Raw genomic sequence first — 17,456 nt, forward strand, 5'->3', positions numbered from 1 at the left:
ATGGTGCTCTGTGAAGTCTGATGCCTGCCTGCCTGCCTTCCCTCAGCACCATTGGCAATGATGTGTGGCACAATGAAAGTATGGATTTAGGGCCAAACAGACTTGGCCCTAATTCCCAGTTTTACCAGCTGTGTGGCTTTAAACTAGTTACTTAATCTAATTTTAGTTTTTTCATCTATAAAAAGGTGATACTATCTGCCTCCAGGGTTGGGAGAGCCACACTAGCATCTGCCTCCCTGTGGGCCTCCTTGGTCAGACTTTTCAAATGCTACTTCTTCATGTTCTCCTGAGTCTCTCTGATAAGTCCCTTCTGCTTCCTCAGTCCAGTGCAAGAACCTCTGCTCAGGGGGCCTTTTGGCGCACTCCCCCCAGCATTTACCTAGAACAGGTGAGATGAGCAGATTCATGGCTCTGTGCTGTTCTGTACAAGGGAGGAAAAGTGAAGGGGCCAGCCCAGGCTTCAGAGACCAAGAGGTCTGAGCCTGCATTCATGCTGTACCATTTTCTTTCTTCTTCTTCTTTTTTTTAATTTTATTTATTTTGTTGAGAATATACACAGAACATACACCAATTCAACAGTTTCTATGTTTATAATTCAGTTACAACATTGATTATATTCTCTGAGTTGTGCAAATATTCTTACCCTCCTTTTCTGAGTTGTTCCTCCCCCATTAACATAAACTCACTGCCTTCTAAAATTCCTATCTAATCTTTCGAGTTGTTGTTGTCAGTTTGATCCCATATAGATAGATTTTCAAAGAGCATAATTCTCAAGACAGATGCTTTTTACTAGTTAAGCCAAACTATTGTTAGGTTTTAAGAAGACTTCAGGGAATATTTTTGGTTTAAGGTTTAAAGATTATTTCAGGGCAATAGTTTCGGGGTTCATTCAGCCTCTATGGCTCCAGAAAGCCTGGAGTCCATGAGAATTTAAAATTCTGTTTTGCATTTTCTCCATTTCAATCAGGATTCTTCTATAGACTCTTTGATCAAAATGTTCAGAAACGGTAGCTAGGCACCATCCAGTTCTCCTGGTCTTGTGGCAAAGGACGGAGTTGTTCATGGAGCCACACATTCCAATTCCTCCTCCTATTCCTGACTGTCCTTCCAATTGATGTGCCTTGGATGACCACTTGCAAAATTTTAAGACCCCAGACAATACACAACAAACTGGGAGATAGAACACAAGCGCTAAACACGTTATTAAGCCAGTTAACTGGGATATTCCATGAAGCCATGACCCTAAACCTCCAAAACAAGAAACAAAATCCCATGAGGTATTTGGTCGTACATAAGCAGACTCAGCAGCTACTCTTTATTTTTTGGTCATTGTTGTAAAAATGTCAATCGTACAACTTTTGCCAATTCAACTTTTTACAGGTGTACAAGTTCTTAACAGCAATTACATTAATCAGCTATGCAATGCTACCCGTAATTAATGCTGTTTTTCCATCATTGTAAACCGAAACTCAGTGCTCCATAAGCGGTAACCCCCTTTTCCCTGTCCCTCCCACCTCTTGTAACCATTAATAAACTTTGGTCTCTATACATTTGCCTTTTCTTGTCTCTAGCACTATCTTGAGCTTCATGTGAAAATGGGCATAATTGTTGCTTCACAAGGTTGTTGGGAAGAATAAATGAAGCAACTTCTATTAAGAGACTAGAACAGAGTTTAGCATATAAAGAAAAAAAGGTGCTTAATAAGTCTCCTCTCTTTCCTCATACAGATTTTAGAGTTAAGTATGTGACTGTCTTCAAGCACAGCCACCACCCAGCTGTCAATGAAATCTTGTGTGTTGCTATGATGCTCAACAGGTTTCAGCAGAGCTTCCAGACTAAGATAGACAAGGAAGAAAAGCCTGGTGATCTATTTCTGAAAAATTAGCCAATAAAAACCCTGTTGATCACAAAGATCCCATCCACGACTGATCAAGAGGATGGCACAGGACTGGTCAGCATTTCATTCCATCATGTGCGGGGTCATCATGAGTCAGGGACCAACTCGATGGCAGCTAACAACAACAACAATCCTAGAAGCAGGTTTACAGGACAGAGTAATGGGTTAATGGACAGATGACCTGAATTCAACCTACCCTATGCATCAATCATTTGACCTCTCTGAGCCTCTCTTTTTTCATCTTTAAATGAAATTATAAATGCCTGCCCTGCCTACCTTCTAAGGTTATATTAAGAATTAAATGAAGCAATGGATGTGGAAGTGCTAATCAGATATAAAGGGTTATGAACACCAATTCTCAAGGTTTGGGTCACTAAACATCAGTCAAACAGAGTGCTTTGCTTTCTTTCCTCCCTACCACACACACACACAACTTCATCCTTAGCTGCCTTATGTGTTTGGAGGGAACATCCAAACATGTTTCTCTGCTTAGATCACATCTGGAGCACCTTAACCAGCACATGATTAATTTTTCAAGAACAAAAAGGACAAGTATGGAATAGAGAGCAGGTTGGGTTTGAGGTGTTGGTGAGAAGGCAATGCTGTACAGATGAGAAGGTTGCATGATATTTACATGTGCAACCACCTGGCCAAGTGCACAGCCAGAGGCAGACTTGCAACTATAATACTGAATCAGAACGAGAATTTGACATTCTACATGATTCCTGACCATAAGCCTGAATCCAGCTTGGGTTTATGATGGAGAGCTCACTACCTTCAACATCTCTTCCATATTTTTGTGTCTCTGTTAGAAAGTTTGTTCTATACCATCCACCCCCTCAGAGCAAACATTATATGAGAGACAGTATGGCAAAGTGATTAAGACCTGGGGACGCTGGAAACATACTGCCAGGGCATGAATTCAGTCTCCTGTATCTACCAGCCATGTGACCTCATAGTTGCTTAACCTCTGTGTGCTTCAGTTTCCTCATTTGGAATATGAGAATAATAATATTACTTATCTCATAGGGTTGTTGTGGGATTAAATGTATTAAGATGGAAAGCACTTAGAATAGTGCCTGGCACATAGTAAGTACTCAGTACATGTCAGTTATTATTATTACTCTATGATTTTTTTTCCCATTTGTGAAAGTATGAAAGTTGAAGACTAATTAAAGCACATTTAAAGTAGATACACCAGGCAGAAAGATAAATGAACTGTTTGCATGAATTGAGAGTCACACTCAAGTAAGAATTGTTCCCTGTTCAGGACAGCAAACATCTGGAAGGAATTAAATGGCGGAAGGGGGTGGTTGATGGTGCTGTGTTAGCAAAGAACAAACACACTGTGACTGCTGAAGGAGATTTCAGGGGTGAGTAAATGATCCCCAAAAGGGAGGCTGCTCTAGGCTTATACGACATGATCTGATACCCAAAGAGTATTAAAAAAAAAAAAAGATTGCCATTGAGTTTATTCTGATTCATAGCAACCCTGTAGGACAGAGTAGAACTACTCCATAGGGTTTCCAATGCTGTAATTTTTACAGAAACAGACTGCTACATCTTTCTTCCATGGATCAGCTGGTAAGTTCAAACCGATGACCTTTCAGTCAGCAGCTGAGCGCTTAGCCACTGTGCCACCAGGGCTCCAAGGAGTATTTACCCTCCAAATAACTTCTGTTATGATTAGCCGGGGTATCTAAAATGTCTGTATCATTCCTATGAGCTAATGCATTACCTTGAAAAGGTTACTTCTAAAATGCAAATATACTAAAACAAAAAGGTACCATTTTCCATCTGTGAAGTTAACAATATGAAAATTAAAATAGTACAGTCAGTTGAATTGAAACTGGAAATGTAAATATAAATTAGTATTAATTTTAGGGACATAATTGGGCTGAAGGTTTTAAGAGTCTTTTGACCTACTAATCCAACTTCTGGGAATTTATTGTTAGGTAATATTCAAAAGAGGGTGTAACTTTTTTCTATTTATTTATCACGATTGAAAAATATATGCAACAGTAAGAGAATGGGTAGGTTACAATATACCCCCTTGATGGACTCTTTTGCAGTCATCCAAATTGTAATTATAGAAGACAGAGAGAAGGATGAGAAAATACTTATGAAATAGTAATGATAACATTAAGTGAAAAAAATCAAATTGCAAATATTGGATGTGCATACAGTGGAGCTAGGAAAAGAAAACTAAAAAACAGCATACTTTGTTGGAGGTTGTGGGGTTATGAAGAATTTTTTTCTTGCTTTTATTTGAATTAATGTGAATATTGGTTGTGCGATAAATAATAAAAGACCCAAATGGACTCCCTGGGAAGGGGTAGCTAACTGTCAGCCATCACAATGTGGCCAAGTTGCAGTCACCAGTTTCCCAGACAGAGAGGAGGGGTCCCAGAGCTGGCAAGTTCTGAAAGGAGGTGGCTCATGGGCAGGGCCAGGGACCTCCAAGGGCACAGGGCCCAGGAGGCACAGGAACCACCTGAAGAGGAAAGGAGGGACCAGTGGGAGCTGAGAAGAGAGTGAGAGGAAGGGAAATTGTCTATTTTACAATTTTGCCTCTGGCAGGCCCTGGGCAAATGTGGCCTTAAATCAGACCTGTGATTTAAATCAAGTAAGCTAGACCGTGTTCTCTTAATCACGGGCAATCCCTATGCGAGAATGGTGTTGTGGTGGTGTCTGACCTCCTCCGACTTCACAAGGGCGAAGGAGAATCACAATCAACAGTTTAAGGCTGATTCCAATGAGGCGGAGGTCAGACATACGTCCCCTTTCCAATCTTTTTACAAGTTCTGATATCAGCTGTCCCTCCCACAGCACTCTCTACTCCTCTGCTGGGTTCGATAATTCGTTGCAATGGCCACACAGAATCACAGACCATACTGACAGTTATTGAGTTTATTTAGGAAGTTACAGGTTACAATTCAGGATCAGAAATGACTCAGGATATAGTTTTTCCATCAAAACAACCTCTTCTCAGCCATACCCACAGGCAGGCCTCTCTCTGTCCCTCCGCCCCTTAGCCCTGCTCAGGCAAGCATTACAAAGCTCTTTAGCTCCACCAATAAGTACCAAGAGCCATCTCACTCTGCCAGTAAGCCTCCTGCCTGAAGGTGCTCAGCTTTCTCATTCTGTGGGTTGGCACACGCACTGTAACCACCTTGCTCCATGGGCCAGTCTCCTGGTTTTGCTGGTTGCCGTTTCACTGCTGCTGCTTCTAACCATCTTACACTAACCATCTTATACTGTCTCCGGTGTCACAGCTCTTTCTCTCTGTCTTCTGGGTCCAGGAGGTTCTCTGTACAGAGACCCCGAGTCCAAAGGATGCTGTCTGCTTCTCTTCTTCTTGGTGGTAGTGGTCCCTCCTGTCCACATCTGGGATGGCCCATTTTAAGCCTAGCAGGATGGCAAAACTGACCAATCCCCTTGTTAGGGTTCCATACACCTTGTTTGCACTGCCGCCCCCCCCGCCCCCCACCAAGGATGCCATGAATCTTATTTTGTATTATTTGCAAGCTATCCAGTCCCTTTGGTTGGCCACAAGCTTCTTATTTGCATTCCCCTGCCCAGTCATTTGGTGGGAGTTACAAGACCATGGAGAAAAGGCCATATAAAAGTGATCCATTGCACTGCACTCTGTTTTAAAACCAGAATTTACAAATCTCAGAGAGCTGTGGTGTCTCTTTGAGCACCAAAGGACATCATGAGAAGAGACTGACAATAAAATATCAGGTTTTCTGTTTTCTAACTACCCCATCTCTAATACTTTTCAATCAATCTGGGTTGAATATTGGACAAACATACTGGTTTTATAATCAAATCCTGGCCCATGCTGATTTCTTTATCAGACACTTCCTGTGGTTACCTGGGCTGTGATTGGGTCATGAATTCGCTTCTCCCCAGAGCCTTTACTTTTACTGACAACCCTTTAGTTATCCTTCCAGAATGGTGCTGTGGTGTGAACTACCAGACCAGGAGTAGGGAGGCATGTCATCAGCAGATCATTTACACCCTCCTGACCTCAGTTTCTTCATTTGTAAAATTGGCAAAAAGTCTAGTTCACCAAAGACTGCCTAGATCCACCTCAATAGCTAAGATCTGCAAAGCCCTTATGAAGTTAAACTGAGCTCAATTTTGACAATATTAGTAGGAGTTTCATGCCCAGAATGAAAGAGATGATCCTTCTACCATACTTTGGACAGTCTGCCCACACCTTGGAAAATCACATTTAGATCAAGCACCACTCTTTAAGGGGATGTTGCCAAACCGGAGTTTGTAACAAAAGAGGGCATCCAGGATACATGAAGACTTAGAATCTAGTTGTGAAATAGATGAAGGAACTGCAGATTTTAAATCAGAAAAGACTTAGTGAGGATGGGATAACTGTCTTCACTATTCTGAAGGGGTGGGGGGGTGTCTTATGGAAGAAACATTTCACTAGCTCGGAATCAACTTAATGGCACACAACAATAACAACACATGACCCCAAAGGGTAGGATCAGTGGATAGAAAGAAACTTGTTGTTTGCTGCCTTTGAGTCAGCCCCAACTCATGGACAATGGAATGAAATGCTACCAAGTCCTGCTACATTCCCATCATCAGTTGTGGATTGGACCATTGTGATTCATAGGGTTTTCATTGGTTGATTTTTGGAAGTAAAAATAAAACCTTTCTTCCTAGTCTGTTTTATTCTAGAAGCTCCACTCAAACCTGTTCAACATCATAACAATACACAAGCCTCCATTGACAAATAGGTAGTGGCTGTGTAGTACTGGTTGGGAATCGAGCCCAGGTTCCTGCATAGAAGGCAAGAATTCTACCAAACACCACTGCCCCCACAGAAAGAAAGTACAGGAGCCAAACTTCCACTATGACCTGAATGTGAAATGTTCTTACAGAACTAACTGAAGGTGGAGGGAGGGGTATAAGCAGAGGTAGATGATCACTTGGCAGGGTGATTTTCTTGGAGATTAAAGTGCTGGGTTAAAATTCTTGTCTTTTGTGCAGGAGACCCAGGTTCAATTCCTGGCCAATGTACCTGAAGCACAGCTACCACCCGTCTGTCAGTGGAGGCTTGTGTGTTGCTGTGATGCTGAACAAATTTCAGCATAGCTTCTAGACTAATATGGACTAGGAAGAAAGGCTTGATGATCTACTTCTGAAAAGCAGCCAATGAAAATCCTATGGATCACTGTCCGCCCAGAATGTGTATTAAAGCCCTGGCTCCTGTATCTGTGGGTGTGATCCTGTTTGGAAATAGGGTGTTACTGTTGTTATGCTAATGAGATCATACCAGAGTAGGGTGGATCCTAAACCTAATCACTTCTGAGTTATAAAAAGAGCAGAATAGACACAGAGACACACACTGGGGGAAGACAGACAATAGAATTAAGCATTTTTCTTTTGTGCCTGATCAGCAAGGATATTAGTCCTATTTTAGCTATCTAGTGCTGCTATAACAAAAATACCACAAGTGAATGGCTTTAACAAACAGAAACTTATTTTCTCCAGTTTAGGAGGCTAGAAGTCTGAATTTGGGGTGCTTGCTCTAGGGGAAGTCTTTCTGTCGGCTCTGGAGGAAGGTCCTTATCTCTTCAGCTTCTGCTTCCTGGTCCTTGGAAAGGTCTGTGTGTCTTGGTATCTATGTTACCTCATCTCTGCTTCTTCTTGCTTGTTTAATCTCTTGTATATCTCAAAAGAGATTCACTCAAGATACACCCTACACTAATCCTGCCTTATCGACATAATAAAGACAACCCATTCCCAAACAGGATTAAAACCATAGACATAAAAAACCAAGCCCATTGCCACTGAGTCAATTCTGACTCATAGCAACCTATAGGACAGAATAGAACTGCCCCATAGGGATCCCAAGGAGCAGCTGGTAGATTTGAACTGCCCACTTTTGAGTTAGCAGCTGAGCTCTTAACCATTGAGCCACCAGGGCTCCACCAAAAGCATAGAGGTTAGGATTTACAACACATATATGGGGGTGGGGGTACGCAATTCAATCCATAGCAGTGCAATCAACAAAATTTAAACCAATGTCAATTACAAGCCCAGCAATGCCCAGGATTGCTGACCAACAGCAGAGACTAGGAGAGAGCCCCCACAGAGAGAATCAAGCTGGCCAAGAGCCTAAGTTGAACTTTGAGCCTCCAGAACTGTGAGAGAATAAATTTTTATTCTTTAAAAACAAAAACAAACACTATGGATGACAATGTCCAATCCCATTGTGCATGAGGGTGCTATGAGTCAGGGGCTGACTCCAGGGCAGCTAATAACTTAAGCAACCAAGTGCTAGGTGGGGAAGAAGTTGAGGTGGGACTCCAGGGCCTCATCCAGCCCTGTGAGCCTCTGAATCTAATCTGAAATGGCTTATCTCCTCCAGGGCAGCCACCACAAATGTGCTGTGCTCTCAGAAGCATCACTAAAGGACTGTCTTCACGTGGCCCAAGTACCCTCGCAACCTATTTTCCCCCTTCCCACCTTGAGGTTCTAGAAGAAAACTTTCAGGTCCAAACTTTCTCATTGTTTGAACAAGCCGTGTACCAAATTTCCCGGTTCTCTTAGTTCCGAGGTTTCCAAGGCAGAATTCTCTTCAACCCTCATCGGCCTCACCTCCTACTCTGTCCCCCCCCCCCCCCCCCACTACTAGTTTCTGTATCTCTAACGTGCAGAGCAGAGTGGGTAAAAGCTGTGGACAGTATACAGCTAACAGACAACGAGCACGTCCTAGAAAATCCCAGCTCCAGGGTTTGCAGTGTACCACACGAGTTCCAGGAGGCACTGGGAGAACAGGCACAGACAGGCATACACAGGCATGCTAGATTATGGTTATTCAGATACAAGTCCCCTCCCATTAGTATTACGAAACAACTGCTTATCACAAACAAAAGGAAACCCCTCCAAGAGGAAAGAGGTAGGTTGTTTGCTGAGGAGGGAAAGAAGGGATTTAGGAGAAGTTTTAGAGGGTGCAGAGAAAGGAGGATATCAATCTGAAAGCAGTCTCCACAGGCCCAGAGAGGCTCTTGTTGTAGCATGTGAGCAGGCAGGGAATGGGACCCTGAACTAAGGAGGCAGCTATAAAATAAGCACTTTCCGCCTTGAGCCTGGCTGTTGTCTACTGCTGGCATTCCTTTAGGCAGACTTGTAGGAAAACACTTGGGCTATGGGTCAAGCCATCTGAGTTTGAATCCCAGCTCCACAACTTACTTACTATGCTGCCTTGGGCAACTCTAACATTTCTAACTGTAAAAGGTACCACCCTCCTACAGGTAAGAGGATATTAGAATAAACCACATGACATTGCTGCTGTTTGACCATTTTCACATGCAAAAATGGCAATTTTGTGTGGTTCAATTGAATACATAACAGCAGTTAGATTAGTACAGTGGTCCCCAAACTTGTCTCTCCAAGTCTTTTAAAAATTCTAAAGCCCAGGTCACGTCACAGAGCAATTAGATCACAATTTCTGCAGGCGGGACACCTCCCTCAGGTGATCCTAATGTATGGACAAGTTTGGGGACCACTGACTTAGCACAGTACCTGGGATACATGGAAGCATTCAAGTAACGTTAGCCACTTCTACTTTTCATTCACCTATCATTTATCATGTATTGAGCACCTACTGTGTACCAGACTCTGGGCCAGGCCTGTCTTTGGGGCCAGGGATGTCTCCGGCAGTGCTCACCTCTTCTCTGCCTCCTCTGCAGTGTCCAGGCCCCGGAGCTCCCCAGATGACTTGAAGGCGCTGACTCTGAACGTGAACCGGCTGAACGAGAGCTTCCGGGACTTGCAGCTGCGGCTGCTGCAGGCTCCCCTGCAGGGGGACCTGACGGAGCAGGTGTGGAAGGCGCAGGACACGCTGCAGAACCACTCGGACTCGCTGCTGGCGCTGGCTGGGATCGTGCAGCGGCTGGAGGGTGTGTTGTGGGGGCTACATGCGCAGGCGGCACAGACAGAGCAGGCAGTGGCCCTGCTGCGGGACCACACGGGCCAGCAGAGTGACGCTGCGCAGCTGGAGCTCTACCAGCTGCAGGTAGAGAGCAACAGCAGCCAGCTGCTGCTGAGACGCCACGCAGGCCTGCTTGATGGGCTGGCACGCAGGATGGGTCTCCTGGGAGAGGAGCTTGCAGACGTGGGCGGCGCGCTGCGGGGACTCAACCAGAGCCTGTCCTACGATGTGGCCCTCCACCACACGCGGCTGCAGGACCTGCAGGTGTTGGTGAGCAATGCCAGCGAGGACACACGCCGCATGCGGCTCGTGCACATGGACATGGAGCTGCAGCTCAAGCAGGAGCTGGCCATGCTCAATGCTGTCACTGAGGATCTGCGCCTCAAGGACTGGGAGCACTCCATTGCACTGAGGAACATCTCCCTCGTGAAAGGTACTCTCCTGGCGCACCTAAGCCCAGCCTATAAACCTCTCTGCAAGAGGGGACCCTACCCTAGGCCCCTCCTGCTCAGGCCTCCCCCCTGCTGCCCCTCCCCAAGGGCCCGGGGGTCAAAATGGCAAGTGGACTTACCATTCGAAGCCCATACCCCTCTTTTAAGCCTTGCTCTAAGTTTTCTGCCCAAATGGCCCTGTGCCCACTTCCAGGGCCCACACAGCTCTCTCCCCTGGGTAAATTCTCCCTAGAGCAAGAACATACCAGTGTCCACACCCCTAAGCTTGAGAAGAGGCCAACGGGGGCTAATGGGGTCAGAAGAGGCAGAGCCTGAATATGCTGGCTTGAGCATCTAAGAATTTGGGTCCACGGGGGTAAAGAAGGGAGTGAGGCTGCAGGCTCAGGTAGGGAACTGGAAGGGGCTCCTCCAGTATTGTCATGTTCTGTTGGTGGAACTCCTAGGCTGTTCTTGGCCTCCTAGGCTGTTATGAAGATATATTCATCCAGTAAAAGAAAATATTTTATTAACTAATTTGTTAGCTTGATTTATAACTCAAAAATACAATGGCAGAAATGTGTGGGTCTCCATATGTACTCTTGCCATGGACCCCTCAAATATTAGAGCCTGTAGACCCCACTTTGCCCTACTTCCCTCTCTTCTACCCTGCCCCCTGTCCCCTTGCCTGTCCCTTCCTGCAGCAGTCCATCCTGTACAGCACTGTCAAAAGCATTTTTCATGAAATGCCCTTTTCCTGCATCACTCCCCTGCTCAAAACCTACCAAGGCTCCCCAAGGTCTGCTGGATTCATTAACAACCCCTTAGCCTGACAGTCAGCGATAATAACAACAATACCATTTTGAGCACTGACTGTGTGTCAGGCACTATACCAAGCATGTTAAATACAATGTCTTTTAAAAACAACTCTGTGAGGTAGTAGTATTGTCCCCATCTTATCATGAGTGCACTGAGATTCAGAAAGCTTAAATAACTTGCCCACTATCCCAGGGCTGAGAAGTGATGGAACCAGGATTTGGACTCAGGCCTGATTCCAAAGCTAGTATGCTTTCCATCACCTTCCTATCCTGTCTTTCCTGCCTTCTCTTCCCCTGTTCCCCTAATCCAGGGTTGCAACAGAATTGTCTGAAGGAGCCCATTAAGACATGTAAAAGAGTAAAGGGACCTAGAGGTCAGGGGCATGGTAGAGGCTACGGAATCCTGTGGAGCAGCCACTACTCAGGTCCAGTGGATTTTTGCCAGGTTGGAATGTGGGCCCAAGGTCTTCCCATTTTTCAAGAGAACTCAGAAACAGGAATTTTATAGAAATTTTATAGAAAGTGTTTAACTCTGTGGGCCAAACAAGTTACAGCCTTGTATGAATGGTCTGGTCCAGTGGGACACATCTTCCCAGTGCCCTGGTAGTGCAGCATGCCATTCCCACTGCTGTACCTTTATTCAAACTGTTCTTCCTAGCTGGAGTGCCCTCACTCCATCTTCCTCATCTCCTATTCAAATCCCACTGATTCTTCAACATCCAACTCAAACCCACCTCCACCTCCTAGCTCACTGCAGTCTCCTTCCTCTGAGTGTCCACATTTACCAGAGCAAAAAGTAGTCATGATGGGGCTTTCCATTTGTATAGTGCTTTCTAGTTTACAGAGCACTTTCATATACATAATTTTGTTTTAAAGTAGGTCCCTCGTGACAACCTGTGAGGTTGGTTTAGGCAGGTTTTATTACTGAGGGAGGGGAAGAGGACTCCTGTAGGAAGAAACTGAGGCTCAGAAAGGCTATCTGGCTTACTCAAGGGCACACAGCTGGTAATGATCCAACCCAAAACAGCTTGAAAGAGGTATAATTAATATACCATAAAATTCGCTTATTTAAAGTGTCCAGTTCAATGATCAAACCAGAATTTTTAATTCTAAAGCCTGGTGCTCATTCTACTTACCCACAGTCCATACTGATGTGTTCATCGCTGTGTCTCCCAGGACCTAACAGTCAGCATACATAGTAGGGACTCAGTGAATGTTTATCAAATAATTATTAAATCCTATAAGCCGACAATCCCCTGCCCAGCCTGGTTCTTGTCCTGGGTCACTTTGAGCTCTCACATCTCAAAAGTCAAAGGATGATAGGAGGTCTCTTCAAAATCCATGCCCCTGAGATCTTAGCCTTCCCCATCTTCTCTTTTCCTTGACCTCTGCTGCCCATAGCAGTCTGTTCAGATATTTGTTAATAATGGCAGCTTCACTGAATTATGACCTACTGTGAGCCCGATATTTTGTAGACATTTATCTTCTAAATAGGTGTTAGAGATGGTTAATCCTCACATGCTGTTAAAAAGATATTATTCATTGTTCCCATTTTACAGATGAGAAACTTGAAGCACAAGAGGTCACATAACTTCCCCACTGTTTTTTATGCAGTTGGCAAGTAGCCAAGTCAAGGTCAAAAAGCTGGTCTGTCCGACTGAGAAATCCATGTTCTTGTCACTGTAGTATCCTGCTTCCCAAAGTGGGAAACAACTGATGTAGAGAGCATGGTCCCTTGGACTCCATTCTTGCTTTCAGAGTCAGTCCTTCCCAGGTGCTCTCCCTTTCCTTCCTCTTCCAGTCAACAGGTGTCTCTAGACAGGACTTTTGAGCTTCTGAGCATCACCATGCTTTCTGCTAGTGTGTCCTCCTGAGCCTCACTGAACTTTGACATGCTTGCTCTGTAATTTCTAAGCCCACTTTCCATGGTTTTAACTGAAATTGCTCCGGGTTACTTATTTGCCAGGTTCTTCCAGTGAAATCTCTGTAGTCTTTATTTGGTTCTTAGTTTCTCACTCCTCCTTTGAACTAAAAGTTTCATCTCTGCCCTGCCTATGCCTGCCTTCCAATCTTTAAGCTTTGATTTCATGAGCGACTCCTGGCTTTTTACACTTGAGCACCACTCAGCCCCTCTAACTCCCAGTATTATCGCTGCATCTCAATATCTCCTTTTCCTACCTCCCTGTCTCATGGTTGCTAGGTACCTGATTTGTATTATTAAAGAGGCTTCCATTTAACATACCTGGTTTTAATTACCATTCAACTTTTGGAGAAGAAGTGCTTTACCAGGTAAGCTTCCCTATGTTTACATACTGCTGTCTGAAATGGCCTTTCTGCCTTAGCTTTTTCAAATTCCTCTTTTAAGGTCCTTAAACACACATAGACACACCCCCCCCCACCCTTCCACCCTTTTCCCTTTCCTGGCTCAGAATCCACAAATACTCAACTAAGTATATTTTTCAAATATGAGCTTATTTATATTACCCTTGAATCTGACTCCAAAACGGTTTTTGTTCTCTCACTTTGTTACACAATTTTCTATGAGTTTTGTCTCCAGTTTGTCTTTTGTGTATTTCCACAGTGGTGTTTTCTGCTTTGGATTTTCAGCTTCAGTCAGGCCTGTTGAAATCTGTCTGTGGCTTTTTAAAGAGTAAAGAAATTAGATAATGAAGGAGGGAAGGCATACCAGGAAGGAGGAAAAGATAGCGAGGGGAGGCATGCCAGGAGAGGGTGAGAGGTATGAACAAAGGTCTAAAAACAGGACTTCCTAGGGGATGCAGACAGCACTGTTTGCTTCAATGAAGGTTTTATAGAATTGCAGAATTTGAGCGGTAATAGATCTCTGAAGTCTTCTAGTCCAGTCTTCTTGTTTTGCAATTGAGGACCCTGAAGCCCAGAGAAGGAAAATGACTTGCCCAAGTCAATTACTGAGTCAGGGCACAGCTGGGGCTAGAGAAAACATCTCTTGATTCATGAGAACATGTTTTCAAACCAAAATTATCTGTGGGCTGCTTTTTTTTTATTATTATTATTTTGAGGAAAAAACACCATGTAGAGGAGTAGAGAAAAAGCCCAGTTCGACATATATTTATAAAGGGATGGAATAACAGAGCAAGGATTGGATTCCGGGTTCAAAAATTGGACTGTAGCCTCTAGTTAAGAGGGATCCATTGGCGGTTGTGAGCATCTATGTGCATGGAGTGGATGTTAAATACTGTTTCTACTTCACTAAGGCTTGTGAAGCAGCCCTTGTGGCATAGTGGTTAAGAGCTCAGCTGCTAAACAAAAGGTCAATGATTTGAACCCACCAGCTGCTCCTCTGGAGAAAGATGTGGCAGTGTGCTTCCATAAACATTACAGCCTTGGAAACCCTATGGGGCAGTTATATTCTGTCCTATAGGGTTGCTAGGAGTGGGAATTGACCCAATGGCAATTGGTCTTTTTAAGAATTGTGACACACAGACTGGGCAGAGAGTCCCTGGTGGTCTGTATCTTGCTGTGTGATTTCATCTTCCACACCAGACTCTCTGATGGGAAGGGAGTGGAGATTGTGCTGAGAATATTAACAGTGGCACCCCAGCTGTGTCCACCATCTCCTTTACCCTTCGAGACTCAGGGAAAAGCATGCTAGCCTTGGAGGCAGGAGACCATGGCAAGGGCAGTCACTGCACCTCTTTGGGCCTGAGTCTCCTCAGTGTGAAAGGGGCTGGCAGTCCCTGCCCTGTCCATATTCTCAGGGCCGTGGAGGGGATGCCTTGAACGACGAATGTAAGGAGCTGCAAAGGTAATGGATAAGCAGAGTTCAAGACCCTGTGACATCCATGAAATGGAGGTAGAGAGTCTGTCCCAGAGCAATTACTTGAGGGACGCCACCTCTCTCAGCAGCCCTGGGATTAGCGTGGCCCTGGGGGTGGTGTTTATGTTGATTTTGGTTCCTGTTGGGCTGGCTTCAGGCCTGGTTCATCAGCTGTCATGATCATTTGTCCTTGGCGGGTCACTCCCCTGATTCCAGCACACACAGATTCCTCCACCCCAGCACTTGTTCCAGGATCCTGGGAAAAGATAAGAGCATTGCTTTTCCCTCTCTGTTGGCTGGACCCCAGAAAAACCCTGGTGTTTCTCCCAAATGCTCGGTCACATACCTTTAGTTCTATTCAGAAGTTGCTTTCAGCTGGAGCATCTCGCAGGCATCTTGGGCAGGGGCAGACCTGCACTGGGCAAGCGTGGGGGTATGGGGAAGGCTGGTGGGTGGGCTCCAGTAGGGCTCTGAGAGGGGAATCCGGGCACAGGCCAGAAATAATTCTCTCCCCCCACTTCTGCTCCCCAGGCCCTCTGAGGGAGGCAGACCAGGAAGGAGAATCTGGCACAGTGCACGGGAAGTTGTGTAGGGAGCCCTGGAGCTATTTCCACTGTAGAGGAGAAATAGGCCACCTTTAGGGAGTGGACACTGTTCCTCCTTGTTCCACTGTTTGTCCATGCTCTGGCCTGCTCAAGCGATGGGAAGGATGAGAAGCTAAAAAGATCAACTGGGTATGAGTGGGAGGAACTGATACTGTAACTTTTACTATCACCCAGACGTCATTCTTTTTTTTTTTATTGTGCTTTAAGTGAAAGTTTACGGCTCAAGTCAGTTTCTCATACAAAAACTTATACACGCATTGTTATGTGACCCTAGTTGCTCTGCCTGTAATGTGACAGCACACTCCTCCTCTCCACCCTGTATTTCCAGACGTCATTCTTTAAATCCCTACTGTGTGCCAAGTGCCATATGAGGCACAGGGCCACAGAGCTAGACCCCAGCCCTACAGGTAGGACTGTCCTCCTTGGGAATCACAGTCCGAGCAAGTGGGGTGGGGCACAACAATCTCCGAGGCTCCTTGCAAAACTGAAATTCAGGGCTGGGTTGGTGGAGCCCTAAGAGATCAGAAGAGGAGCATGAAGATGAGCACCAGTGCTAGGGAGGAGCGGGGCTTAGTTAGACTGGACTCATAGAAAGGAAAGGATTTAGCTCATGTTTGGAGACACTATAAGGAGAACGTTTTTGCTGATGTGGAGGAGAATTTGTGCCAGGAGACATCAATCAGTAAGTTTGCAGGAGAATCAGTAAGTTCTTAGGTTGAGAACGATCTGCACGGGTGTGTGACAGAGAGAACTGTGGCCTGTCGTGCGGTGAGGGGCTTTGGAAGGCTCTGAGCTCATTTGGTGGTTTGATATTTTGGAGAGATTGATCAGACAACAACACACACAGTGAGTTGGAGAGGGAGACCAAAGACAAAGAGGATCTCATAAACGCCAGGAGCAAGGACCCTGGTGAGGTAGCAGTGAAGAAGGAGGTAGAGACATGGCAAGGGAATCGATCACTGACAAGCTTCTATGGATAATGGGGTGTGGGGTGGGGGACAATGGAAAGGGAGGAATCAAAGACGGTCTCAAGATTTCTAGCCTGGGTTCCTGAGAAGGTTAATAGTCCTGATAAACATTATAAAAGTCAGATCCAAGAATGTATTACCCATGGGCAACAATGATTATAAGAAGTGTTTGGTCCTTGGAGCACCAGTCAGCCTGGCCCCATGACACTCAGACTGGCCATACTGTTAGGCTCTTTTGATTCTTCTGGGTCAGCCCTTCCTAAGGACGAGAGTAAATCTTGGAAACCAGCATCCACCTTCCTGTTCATTCTTTGTTCATTTAACCTCTAATAAAGGCCTTCACAAAGGTACAAACAGTTTACACTCAACTACTAACCTAAAGGTTGATGGTTTGAACACCTATGCAGTGGCACTGCAGAAGAAAGGCCTGGTGCTCTGCTTCCATAAAGATCACAGCCAAGAAAACCCTATGGAATATTTGTACTCTGAGTCACAATCAACTTGACATCAACAGGCTTGTCTTGGGCAAAGCCCTCACAAACCACTTACTGTGTTTTCTAAAATTGTATCAATGTGTAGAACTTTTTTTTCAGCCCTGCTTTTTTTCCAGGTGACCAGTCCCAGCCTGATGCTTTAGAGAAATCACAAGCAGTAATCTTATAGTCGTTCTGATGAAACATTATGAAAAGTGAGGTAGGAATGGGTCAAGGACGGCCTTACCACTCAAAGGTTTACAAACCTCTTTTTTACATCCAGTTTGTCCTTTAATCCAGCTACTCCTCACTACCTTGGAGCCCTAGTGGCGCAGTAGTTAAGAGCTACGTCAAGCTATGGCTGGTAACCGAAAGCCTGGCAGTTTAAATCCACCAGCAGCTCCTTGGAAATCCTATGGGGCAGTTCTCCTCTGCCCTATATGGTTGGTAAGAGTTGGAATAGACTCGACAGCAGCGGTTTTGTTTGTTTGTTTTTTTAACC

The 17,456-nt window shown here is 45.0% G+C and overlaps 1 protein-coding gene and 1 long non-coding RNA gene across 5 annotated transcripts in view; one reads left to right on the top strand and one right to left on the bottom strand.

Moving 5' to 3' along the window:
• LOC126065570 (uncharacterized) overlaps positions 1 to 9,689 on the bottom strand; it is a 92,268-nt gene extending 82,579 nt beyond the window's left edge. For all 3 annotated transcript variants that reach the window (XR_007514870.1, XR_007514869.1, XR_007514871.1), the window contains exon 1: positions 9,603 to 9,689. This is a non-coding gene — a long non-coding RNA (uncharacterized LOC126065570). The remainder of the gene's footprint in view (positions 1 to 9,602) is intronic.
• The window catches only part of SCARA5 (scavenger receptor class A member 5), a 179,698-nt gene that overhangs the window by 105,040 nt on the left and 57,202 nt on the right, over positions 1 to 17,456 (top strand). For both annotated transcript variants that reach the window (XM_049865700.1, XM_049865701.1), the window contains exon 4: positions 9,625 to 10,299. In XM_049865700.1, the coding sequence (XP_049721657.1) occupies positions 9,625 to 10,299 (675 nt within the window). The remainder of the gene's footprint in view (positions 1 to 9,624; positions 10,300 to 17,456) is intronic.

The sequence above is a fragment of the Elephas maximus genome, chromosome 22 (genome assembly GCF_024166365.1).
Source record: "Elephas maximus indicus isolate mEleMax1 chromosome 22, mEleMax1 primary haplotype, whole genome shotgun sequence".
In the NCBI taxonomy this organism is placed as follows: domain Eukaryota; kingdom Metazoa; phylum Chordata; class Mammalia; order Proboscidea; family Elephantidae; genus Elephas; species Elephas maximus.